Source organism: Psammomys obesus, unplaced genomic scaffold (genome assembly GCF_907164565.1).
Source record: "Psammomys obesus unplaced genomic scaffold, mPsaObe1.curated_primary_1811, whole genome shotgun sequence".
NCBI classification, from domain to species: Eukaryota; Metazoa; Chordata; class Mammalia; order Rodentia; family Muridae; genus Psammomys; species Psammomys obesus.
Window position 1 is genome coordinate 30399853 of NW_026596073.1, and position 12445 is coordinate 30412297.

Here is a 12445-nt window from a genome sequence, read left to right on the forward strand (position 1 = left end):
CATCATTCAGTTGGGATCCCAATAGGTCTTATTGTTACAGACCAACAAATTCCCTAGCTGTATTTTTAGTTAAAATCTTTAGTTTTTCCCTTCCAATCAACGAATGTCAGAGTCGGGCAGCAACATGAAGCCACGGCTTGAGAAGTCACGAAATCCCTGAGCTCTCGTGGAGAAGAGATTTTCCATGCTGACGGCATGGAGTCTGCGCGGTGGACTGCAGTGTCTGCGCAGTAACTAGGCAAAGGGCTCTTAACCCGCAGCTTTTCTGAGTTGTGCCTACCATAACTATCCTACTTCTCTGCTCTCAATGCCAGGAGGAGAGGTCACTCCTGAGTCCGTGAGTGTCCATAGTGTCCGGTGTCCCCTCAAGTCCTCTGGAATCTTCAGGTCCTATGTGTTCTGGGAAAGACGCTGATGAATCATCTGTGAAAACAGTAGCCTGTGAACCACTGGGCACAGGAGGGGACCAGGAGACAACAAAAGAGAGAGATAGAAACGTGTCTAAGGTGCATACCTTTTGAAGGAGTGATTTTATTCGTTCCAGGAATTCTTTGGGTGGTTTTTTCTCATAAGAATCACAGGGAGGACATTCCTGGAAATCAAAATGAATGAATGAATGAATGAGTGAATGAATGGTAGCATTCTTTTCTTTCCTTTTTCTGGACACAGGGTTTCTCCGTGTAGACTTGGCTGCCCTGAACTCACTTGTTAGACTGCTTCATAAAATTCTTATGTAAAATGTATTTCTTATATTGAAATCACAGGCCATGTTTAATAACAAACATTAGGAAAATTTTGTGAAGTTGTTCTGGAAGCCTCTCCTGACATTTCATCCTCAGAGACAGCTCTGCATACTGTGGTGTTTAAACTATTGTATCTTTTTTGCTGCTTTTATTCTGTTTTCCTTTGTGTTCTAGTGACTCTGGTTGGTATATGCTGCTCCTTGTTGTTACTTTTCAGCCAATTACAAGTATTTCCTAGGCATCAGAAATGCTTTCTGTGCAGGACATGCAGCGGTTGCTTTATTTTCCAGGACTGAATGGTCCTCTTACTATTTGTGGATACAGAAGTGGTGTCTAGCTTTCTCCTTTTATGCACAATTCTACAAAGAACACTTCTGCAGATAATTTTCATATGTACCTCTGATCTGATAAATTTCTAGAAGTTTATCGAGTAGATTAAAGGGACAAGTTCCTTAAGGAATATATATTGGAAAAGCATTTTACCTCTTTTTGCTTAGACTATTCTAATCACTACTGGGCACTGTTTCCTCTTCTGACTTGCAGTTTATTTGATTGCTAGGACTATCGCTTGCTTTCCTCCCTCCTCGTCATTCTCTTTCATCCTTCTTTTCTCCTTCAGTTTCACGCTCATTCCTGTTTTTTGCCCTCTTTAACAGGTCTCACTTGCTTCACCTACAAGCGAAGAAGCTCAGCCTAGAAGGGCTGGGTTCCAGCTCTGCATCACACACCACCATTTCCTAAGTCTCTGGTTCTGAGTTTCAGAGCTATGCTTGGTTCCTCACTTTCTTCCCTCCTTTCTCTCTCCCTCCTCACCTTCATCTCTCTTTCCTCCCTCTCTCCTTACTTCCTTTATTTTCTTCTCTCCTTTACTCCCTTTTGTCCTCCCTCCCTCCCCCTCTGCCTGCCCCCTTCCTCCCTTCCTCGAAGCTTCAACAGGTTTCTCCCTCATAACCCAGGCTGTCCTGGAACTCTAAGTCCTCCAGCCCCAGCATCCTCGGTGATGGGCTCACAGGCATGCACTGCCCTCTCAGGCAGCTCCTTTCTTTGTGAAGGAAGTTACAGTCATTTTCCCATAATAACCTGGCCGAGCAATCAGAAGAAACAAGACTTCTTTTCATAACGTATTATGATTTCGTCTTAGTCCATGTGGAATTTCTTGAAGGACAGACAACAGGTAAACAAGGCAGAGATGTCATCTCTGCTGGCTTTGATTGATTGAATTACTCAGCTCTTGAGTCTCTGAATTGCATATAAGTTGGCCGAAAAATATATATATATTTAATATATATATATGTATATATATAAAGAATTCAGAGTCCCAAAGTCCCAAAGAAACAGGAACCTGGACATTTCCAAGCCCCATAAAAGGATATTCCTTCTTTTTTTTTAATTTTATTTTTTTCTCATCAGTTACATTTTATTAACTCTGTATCCCAGCCGTATCCCGCTCCCTCATTCCCTCCCAATCCCACCCTCCCTCCCTCATCTCCACCGTGCCCCTTTCCAAGTCCACTGATGGGGGGGACCTCCTCCCCATTCATCAGATCCTGTTTTATCAGGTATCTTCAGGACTGGCTGCAAAGCCCTCCTCTATTGGTTTCCCATAGTGAGGGAAACAAGGACTATTTCTAACAGGAACTCAATGACTGGCTCTTTGACCTCCCCACCCCCCAAGGGAGGAGCAGTCCTGTTAGGATGTTCCTTCTTAAATTCAATATTGACTCTCCTTTTCCCCGGGACAGTAATATTCTGATCTTGATGTCTTGTAGGTTCTCTTTTTTCTTCAGAAAGCTAGGATCTAGTCCCCAATAACGATGACATCCAGCTCATGGATGAAAGGCCAATATTTAACTTCTGACAGTTAGATTCTCTTCCTAACGGCTTCTTCTCCCTGGAAGCTTCTGTTAGTGTGCTGCCAAGGAGAGGTAGCCAGCTCTAGCTGGGTTTCTAGACAGAGGGTGAAGATTTGACAGAGGTGTCGCCACTTCTCAAAGTGTGCCTTGTACAGTGTGGAGGAACTCTGCAAGACGGTGGCTTTTAGCCACGGGGATGTGTGCCGCATAGTGCGTTGACATATAATAGCTAATAAGGGACCCTAAGATGATAACTGCAATCAAAAGAGACAAAGATCATTCTTACATCTAAGTGCTTCTGTCTTCTCCCTGTACGCGAGGCAGGCAACCTCCTCCTCAGCTGTGCGGATAAGTCTTTGATGATCTTCGTGTTATTTCCCTCTTTAGTTGGCTTGAGTTTGGCTTTCTGAAAACAGGCAAATGCTGTGTGCTCACAGTGATCCTGAAAGAGAGACAATTAGCATATGTTAATGACCCAAGAGATAATTAGCATACATTAATGAACATCCATCCAAAGGTTAAAAATTACTTTCCAGCCCTCAGTTTCTGCTTGTACTCTCATGTCTTGGACGTTTGTTTGAGCAGCTGCATCAGGTCTGGACATATCTCTACTTGAGCTTTGCAAACTACAGAAGTTCCTGTCAGACAGCTTTTCTGTCTGGGAGAAGAAGGAGCCATTTCCTGCTGTGCAGAGATGAGCACAGGCCTCAGCCCCTTCTCACTTTTCTATGCCTGGTGCCATGCTGATGCCACTCTGAGGTTTAAAGGGGCGGGCATAAGCTTTGTGGGGTTGGATGTGTGTGTGTGTGTGTGTGTGTGTGTGTGTGTGTGTGTGTGTGTGTGCAAGCAAGCACAGGAGCAAATGTGTGCCTCTTTGTGTGCTTGTGTGCATGTTGATGTATGTGTACAACTGTTTTGTATGTGTGGGTGTGGGTGTGGGTGTGTGGCAGGGGGCACGTTACAGTTATACAGGTGAGCAGTCTACCACTGAGCTAGCAGACCAGCCTCTCTATCTGTGACACAGACTTTAGTTTAAGAGCGCAGTCGCTAAACTCTGAGGTTGTAAATTGGGACCAGGGACAGCTCTGTGGAAATGACCCAACAGTCTGGCTAAGAATCTGTTTGTCACGTCTGTCTACTGTGCACAGCAGTGTCTCCATGGGTGATGTGCCTGGAGCAGTGCTCTGGGCTGCGGAGCCTGGTGCAGGCCTGGGCCTCAGCAAGTGCTCAGTAACTACTTGCAGAGCTGATCAGTGGGATAAATAATTAAGACTACTCTGGGAGTGCACTCCAAGAGGCATTTCGCCTGCTCAGGCCACCTCACATTTTGTAACGTCCCAGTCATAGCCTTGTCTGGGTAGGGCCAGATTCCCCGTGAATGAAGTGTCAAAAAGCAAAAGTCAAAACTCATGTATGTGCAGGCCATGAGAAGGAGAGCCTTTAGAGGAGCTGTATCACAGAGCGTGGAGAAGTAGAAGAGGAGCAAAGCCTTCTCTTTGGTTTGGTCAAATCCCTAGTGGTCAGTGAAGAATCCCAATCTCAGCAATGGAATGTACCAGAAGAGCACTCTGGGCAAATGCTTCACCGAGTTGAAGCCTTGGCTCTGGAAGAGCAACAGCTAAAGCCATCTTAACTCTCAGCCAAGAGCTCCTATCTGGGTTGTCATTTCCTTTAGGGTGGGTGGGGGTGTGGGGTAGGTGGGTGTGTTCTCCCCCAAAGCTGCCACATCAGCATGTCATCAATGTGGATGGAAGCCACTAGCTTCCAACCAGAAGCCTCCCTCCTTCCCAGCCATGCTGCCTGGACCTTCTCAGGGACAATCAGCTGAAAGAGCAGCGAGCCTGCTTTGCATTTTCCAACCCAGACACTTGCCTGCCATGAATGTTGATTAATAGCATGAGTAGCATGAGCCCCTCGGCATTGCTTTGCATAGGTAGCCGAGAGCCCAGCAGGGCTTATCTAGTTCCTTCTATCAGGCCGCTAGCCTGTCACCCGAGCAAAGTGCTGGCCTTCCCATGTTTGCCAAAATGCTTATTTAATAGAAACTATTTATAAGTGTTAATTATAGCACTTTTTTTTTCCTTGAAAACCACACGTTCATGTTTGTTGAAGTTTTTTTCTTTTTGACCACAACCGGCTTAACTTACTGGAAAAAAATAATATTCATATTTAAAGAGGTAAATTTTCCAGCTGAAACTGAAAACACTAACTGCTTCATCCGTGATGATCTGAGAAACCAGCATTTCTCACAGAGGCTCATTTTGCTGAGTTAACATTTTCATTTGTACACTGATAGAAAATTAGGTTCCAAAGAAGCTTGGGGAGGGGGTCATAAGAGCAAATTCCCTGAGATTGCTCTGCCAGCAATGGTCAGGCCCAGCCATCAAAACTTCATACCCTGACTAGTTGAGAGATCAGGGTGGGGACGTGCCTCTGTCCCCACCCTTCCCTGTCCACTGCTGATGGACGCTGGCCTTGGTCTTCCTTTGTCCTACAGGAAGCATCCTGTCTCTAGAATGAGTGACCCGGGACAAAAATCTTTAGGCTGGATGTCAGTGCCTGGCAAAGGCAGAAAAGCAGTGGGGAAATGGTCCCACTGACTGCATGAGGGACGTAGAGCCGGTGGGGAGATGGAGGGAATCTAGAACCTCATGCCGGTGTTTCCTGGCTGGTTTCCTCGGCTGGGCCTCAGCAGAGAATGTGAGGAAATTTCTAGGCCTGCCTGGCTCCTGCAGACCGGAAGGTACAGTAAGGAAGCCAAAGAAAAGAGTTTAAAAAGCCACTCCTCTCTTTAGCAGAAAAGAGATACTCACAAAAGACACACCTGGCTTGCTAGTTCTGCTGCTGAGTATCTGAAAAAGTAAGGTTGCTTTCCTAAAGCCTATTTCTGACCTGGTTATGTTTTTATCTTTTGCAAGGAAAGTCATTGCCAGACAGCATGGAGTATCCTACCAGCTCTTAAGTGACTTGCCTTTCTCTCCCTCACAGACCAGCTCTACCCACAGACAAGGTTTCCTAGTGGCACCACTACTCATTGGACTGGATAACTGCTGTCAGATCACGCATTCCAGAACATTCACTAGCATTCCTGGCCTCTAGGGACCAAATACCTGTAGCATGCTCACCCCTATCCCCAACTGCGCCAACCAAAGTTTCCCCACCTAATGTCAAGTGTTTACCAGGGGAGGGGCGGCAAACTCCTGGATAGATGAGAAAGAAAGGAAGAAGCAAAATGGGGCAGGGTCCATCACAGATCTCAATAGCGTTATAGAATTTGCTACAGACCCTGCTTTGGACACTAGCTATGGAAACCTGCATAGCCTAACTGCCTTCCTCTGTCTTTAGTTTGCCTGCCAGCATAGCTGGAGGATGTTAGAGCTGTATTCATTGCTTCATAGATGGTTCTGCTTGGTCAAATCATCAAAAAGATGCATGCTCACTGAGACAAATCTTCTCATGGAGACGTGAGAGTTTTAGAGCTTTTCCTGGAGAAGATAGATTATGAGAGAGTGGGAAGGCCCCAGAGGGAGAGGGCAGAGGGTAGGTGGGCAAAATGTGTGAGTGTATACGATCACAGGGATTCTCGTCAACTTTAACAAGTTATGTGTATTAGCAATGTAAAGATGATGAAAATTAAAGTGGCTGCCGGGAAATTCAGACTTAAAAAGCCATTTTTCACTAAGAAAGCATATGTAAGAAGTACTCACTGGGTCAAACTCAGCTAAAAATTAAGGATTTTTCTTTTCTTTTTACTTTGCAATGTGTAGACTGCAGGCAGGAAACCCTGGAAAGAACTCTCTCCACAGCAGTCAAATGCAGTACATGAGATGCTGAGAATTAGACAATGTTGAGAAATACTCTCGCTTATTGGAAATGTCCTTTCAATAGATTGAATGCGCTACTTTCATTTTAGAGGCTGTTTATTAGGAAGGACCTAGTGAACACCAGTGGTCATGTTCAGAGCTAGAGAGCAGTGGCTGTGACTCATCCACTTTCTAAACTTTTACGCTGTCATTTACCATAATTCTCTTCTTTGAACGTATCTGTGTGGTACCCTAATTACTGGCAACACTTTCCTGGTTTTCCTAATTTGTGCAATTAAAGGTCTAGCAGTGTGAGCATTTCCCCAGTTTCATTTAAGACATTAAGGTACCAGACTGAAGAGCAGATTAAAGAAGTTCTCCGGGGAAAGAACAGCAGAAGGCACTCCACATTGTGTGCCAAGCCACTCTTCCATGGGACTTGGATAAGAAGGAGAGTTGGAGAGAGCTGTAGAATTGACCATTTTGAAGGACTGAGGCTAAACCCAAGAAGACTCGCTGAGGCCAAGGTACATGGGAATTACACCAGAGACCTTTGATTTTCACACTCCCTTTTCTGAGCCTTCCTTGCAATCTAGCTCTTTCTTTCTTTTTAAAGAGTTGTTATTAAAGGGCAAATGTTACCTCTTATCTTAAATAAGATTACAAAGAGAGTTGCAGAGCTTTCATACCTAAGGCTCTGCAAATAGAATTATTGTTCAGAAATGGATCCCAGCACAGGTTTTTATCATTGCTGCATTGTTGGTTTGTCGTAGGCATACTTACTAGAAGTATTCTTAGGGGCTCTGGAGGGCACACATGTATTATATAAGGATATACATATCATATATCCATAAGCATATGATATGTCATTGTTCGGTTTGCTGATAAATCTATGGCTACATGGTCAAAATGGAAATGAATGTTTTACTAATTATTAATCCCTACAGGCACTGAAAAATAAGCATAAATAATCATGCTATGCCTTGTTAGACTTTAAATTTACATAAAATACATTTTCAGAAATAAATCCAACTGATCTTACCTTCACATCTTGTGGAGCTGGTAGAAGTTCAGGCTCCTAGCCAAAGAGAATGAGCTCTGAGTTAGTGATGTAAGTCAAAAGGCCCCTTTTGCAGTAGTTAAAAAATGTTCTTTAAGTTGCATTGTGACAAACATGGCCTTACCAAGTCATTCACACGGATTCTCAGCTGTTCAACAACATCTATAAGGTAACGAAGTCTAATCAGGAGGCGATCTGGCCCCTGGGGGCTTGATTTATGAGCCACTGTCCCCAGGAAGATGACTATCAGACAGACAAGGGTCCTCTCCATGCCCCCAGACCAGGTCTCCAGCAGCAGATGAGCAGGGCCTTGGTCCGGCTTCCACTGCAGCCTGACTGTGGACAGGTTGTCTCTACAGCTACCTATTTATTCATCCCTCAAGGAGAGGCAAAGCCCTCCCATTGCAGCCTGGAAATCTTTGTACAGTGGATGAGTGTGAGTAAGTCGTTTTTCTTTTCCATTGGCTAGGTATACGTGTGTGCGTGTGGGGGCAGGGATGGACGGGGTCCACAAAATGTGCCCCATCTGCATCTTAGACAGGAAAAAGAGAAACGCGGGTGAATTCCAGTCTTCAGTACTCACCAGGAAGTGTGCATGTGTAGCACGCAGGAGGCACAGTCAGACTTCAGAGAAGTAAACACAAACACTTTCATCTTCTTCTCTGCATCCCTGGCACCTTACCTGGTTTGTCTGACAGTCATAAAGGCACTTCCACGATGAGTAAAGTGGCAGCATGTCCTTTATTGCAGGAACTTTTCATAGGCTAATGACTGCCATTTGACTGAATCATCCTGTATTCCATTGCAAAGATGGAAGAGGTTAACTTTTAGGAAAAATTCAATGGTGAGGTAGTTTCCTAACTAGCAAGAATATGATCAGGTTGCAGGGGTGTTAAAGGAGGAATTGCTTCCAGTTTTCACCAATGCATCTTTCAATAGCCCTCATGGTGATTCTTGACACTTCATGCAATAATCTGGTTTGTAAATGTAATAAACTGTTTTGATAAACTATGTAGACAGTGCACTCTCTACCAAGACCCTACTCCATCTTCACTAAAATAAGGACCCACAAGTTCTGTAATTTTTTTTTTATTTAATGCATCAGTTAAACCAATGTAAAGAGCAAATGCTCCTTTCTGTCCAAGTTTTTTTGTTTTGTTTTGTTTTAAGTATCTTTGGAGCAAACAAAGAGCCCGGCCAGAGAAGCCAGACCCAGGAACCATGCCTGAAAAGCCAAAAGACACGGCACTGGAGGAAGTACGCATCCCTAGCCGGCGGACAGGCACCACCGGGCTTCTTGGCAGAGAGGTTTACAAAGAATTTCAGCAGAGTAGGCGGCATGCTACTCTGGCTTTCGAAGAGCATGACCAAAGTTTGAACAAGTGAACCTGTTGGACTCCGAAGCAGTCCATCGCCCCATTCATGATTTTCAGCCTCGCGTCATAGTGCTGCAAAGAGCAGATGCCGAGAGTCAGCCAGATGCTGCTTCCCAGCTGAATGTGGGTGCCTCTGTGAATTCAGCAAAGGAAGCAGCGCTGCTCAGTGGAGCGGTTCTCCTTACAGTAGGCTCAGATAGTGTGTTTGCCAAGGGGGATAACCCTTACACAGAAGAAGGTACACCAAGTCAAAACAAACTTAGATGGAGAAAAGGCGGTCCTGGAGAATGACTTAGGTAAGATCCAGCATCCTTGACTCCTGATCAGTTTTTGAAGATTGTCTTTTGTTGCTCATGAGGAGATGGGTTATTAATTTATAAAAATATCCAGAATTTCTGTGTGTGGGTGGAGGGAGTTACGTGTCTGAACTCCCAGCACATGAAAACTGGGTCAGGAGTTTTAGGCTAGCCTGGGCTATATAGTGAGGTCCTGCTCTTCCCTCCCCTAATTCAAGAAAGGAAAGAAAGAAAAGGGGGAACAGGGACTAGAAGTTACTAGAAATTAGAGAGGATAGGCTGGTGAGATAGCTCTGTAGATAAAGGTGCTTGCCACTAAGCTAAGAATTTGAGTTCGATTCCCAATACCCACGTGGTGGAACCGGCTCCCCACAATTTGTCCTCTGACTGTCATACATGTGTAGGTATGTGTATGCATGTCATACACGTGTAGCCCCCCCACACACACGTAAATAAATGCAATGAAGTTTTTGAAGTAGTCTTTAAAAGAGAGGTATCATCAAACACCAAAACCAAAAGTATCTGGAATGTTTCTTTTCATCCTGGAGCTATGCTGGTTCTTTCTACCACAGTCTCCTCACTGGTCCTAGCCACATGCTTCTAACTGTGTTTGTGACCAGGTACAGGCCGATAAAAGTCTCAGAGACCAGAAGTGGTTTTAGCAGCTGCCTCTCTTCTGCATTTCTTGTCCTTATGGTCCTTCACCCACTGGAGAAAGTTGAGTGTAATACTCCAGCTCAGGAGACGTTTAGGCCACAGTCAAGCATGTCTTACAAATAAACCTCTTGATTTACCTGTTTGTTGACCTATTTTGTCACACACTTACAACCATCCTGTGTTCCCAAATGCTATGCAGCTAACACAGTTTGTTCCCGATTTACTCTGAAGCTTGGACTGTGAAGGTCCAATATCTGTTCCAGTTATGGCCTTATGCAGAAGACGAGAATTCTTGCAGTTGGGTGAAGAGGTGCTTCCTGTAATCATTCAGTTCTGTAAAGGAAGTTGTGTGGAGTTCTTCGCCAATAAGGACTAGAGCTCACCACCTGGCACACGTGGTCTTTTCACATCAGTTTTCCTGATGTGCCTAAATGGATTTTCATCTCCTGAATCCACTGCCCGTGGTGAGTAAGAGTTCATTTTCAAGCCAAGTCTGGTGGCGCTTCCCTTTGATCTCAGCACTCAGGGAGGCAGAGGCAGGTGGATGGCTGTGAGTTCAAAGCCAGCCTGGTCTACAAAGTGAGTCCAGGACAGCCAAGGCTACACAGAGAAACCCTGTTTCAAAAATACAAACAAACAAGAGTTAATTTTCAAAAGCAGAGTTCCTGAGTTCAAACCTAGACTCTAACAGTGAATTGCCACGTGACATGGGCAGGCCCTGGCAAAGGGAACATGGGGGCTTTACAGGTTTACAGATCCAAGGAAAAGGCTAAGTATAGCACATGCTGAAGTCCCAGGACATTGATCTTGGATGAGAGTGGGAAGGATGTACAGACACACAGAAAGAAGTGTTAGATCAATGCTAAGCCATACGGAGGGAGGGTATGGCTTTAATGGTGGTAGAAACATCGAGGGTCATGTTGCCCATAGGAAACCACTGTTCTTGATCTCTTTGAAGAACCCTCCACCATGCCCCAAGACCTCCTAGCCCCTGCTTCAAGCCACCTGTCAAGATCAAGTCTCAATTGCCCTGCCCCACAACCCAACCCAGACCTTCCAGGAGTGGGAATCCCTGGAGAAGGTTCTGTAGCAGTGAGCATATTGGAATCATGGAACCCACAGGAAGGAAGGCAAAGTGTCAAAGTCCAAATAGATGTGCTGACAGAAACAAAGCCTGGTGTGGTACACAGGCCAGACTCATGAGAGACATGAGAGACGCATGTCCCCAAAGGCTGAGAGCATAAAGGAACATGAGAGCAGTGGTTCTCAATCTGTGGGTAGCAACCCCTTCGGTGGTCAAATGACCCTTTCATATGGGTTGCCTAAAACGACCGGAAAACTCAGACACTCACATTGTGATTCCTAACAATAGCAAAATTACAATTAGGAAGTAGCAATGAAATAATTCTATAGTTGAGGGTCAGCACAACTTGAGGGGCTGTATTAACGGGTCGCAGTATTAGGGAGATTGAGAAGCATGGGTTAGGCCATCCAGAACGAAGGTAGCCCCTGCTTGCCTTGACCTTGTTCCATGAGCTCATTTTGCACGCCTGGCCTTTTGAACTGCAAGATGCTTAGTTTGGGCTGTTTGTTGTTTCTGTCATTTTGTTTTTGTTTGGTTAGCAATATAATCTTGTTTTATTTTTTTTCTTTTATTGAAAATAGATTATTTTTTTTCTCATGTAATATATCCTGATTATGGTTTCCCCTCTCTACTCATCCCAGCTCCTCTCTATGTCCCCTCCCATCCAGATCTACTCCCTTCCTGTCTTTTATTAAAAATCAAGCAGGCATCTAAGGGATATTAATAAAATATAATAAGATAAAACAAAAGCTGTCATATCAGAATAGGGCAAAATGAGCAAACAGAGGGGGGAGCACAAGAAAAGACACAAGAAACATAGTCACAGAGTCACATACAAGTGTGTACTTGTTTGCACACCCAGGAATTCTATAAAAACACTAAACTGGAAGCTATAATATATATGCAAAGGACCTATAGGGTAAAATGAGAAAAAATATATATAAACAATATTTTAAAATAAGGGTTTGTGGGGGGTTTTTGTTTGTTTTTTTTTTGTTGTTTTTTTGTTTGTTTTTTTTTTTTTTTTTTTTTAAGAAAAGGCCAGATACAATCTTATGAAACAAGGACCCTGTAAAGATGCCATTGTGTCATTTTCTGTTGCCCATCTACTGCTGGGCATGCAGTCTACCCTTAAGAGGAGTTTGTTTCCCCATTGAGACTCTATGGGAGGAAACTAATTTTCATTTGCAGGAGGTTATCAATTGGAGATAAGGATTATGGGTAGGGACGTGTGTCCACTTCTTTCACCTCAAGAACCCCATCTGGTGCAGACTTGTGCAGGTCCTGAGCATGCCACTTCAGTCTCTGTGAGTTCATAGGCGCATTAGTCCTGTTGTGTTAGGAAGGCCTTGTTCTCCTGGTGTTCTCTGTACGTTCTTCCCCCCTCTTCTTCTGCAAGGTTCCCTGAGCTCTGAGGGGAGATATTTGATGGAGACATCTCATTTAGGGCTTCTTGCTCTAGGCATACTGCCCAGCTGTGGGTGTCTGCATTCGTTCCGCTGTAGGAGGAAGCGGCTCTGATGATGGATGAGCAAGGTATTATCTACAGGTGTAGCAGAGTGTCATTAGGAGT

General features: G+C 44.5%; 1 protein-coding gene across 1 annotated transcript; it reads right to left on the minus strand.

Moving 5' to 3' along the window:
• Positions 1 to 304: 304 nt before the first annotated feature.
• Il21 (interleukin 21) lies at positions 305 to 7730 on the minus strand. Its single transcript, XM_055626222.1, has 4 exons — positions 7584 to 7730; positions 7442 to 7477; positions 2883 to 3038; positions 305 to 592 (listed from the first exon to the last, which is right to left on the minus strand). The coding sequence occupies exons 1-4, from the start codon at positions 7728 to 7730 to the stop codon at positions 305 to 307; spliced, it is 627 nt and encodes a 208-aa protein (XP_055482197.1).
• Between the last annotated feature and the right edge of the window lie 4715 nt (positions 7731 to 12445).

Bases quoted from the DNA above. Each gene is read 5' to 3' on its own strand.
- Il21 (XM_055626222.1), bottom strand. From the start codon at position 7,730: ATGGAGAGGACCCTTGTCTGTCTGATAGTCATCTTCCTGGGGACAGTG. The intron at 7,478-7,583 runs GTAAGGCCATGT...CTCTTTGGCTAG, and splicing joins GAATCCGTGTGAATGACTTG to GAGCCTGAACTTCTACCAGC. The intron at 3,039-7,441 runs GTAAGATCAGTT...TCTCTCTTTCAG, and splicing joins CAGCTCCACAAGATGTGAAG to GATCACTGTGAGCACACAGC.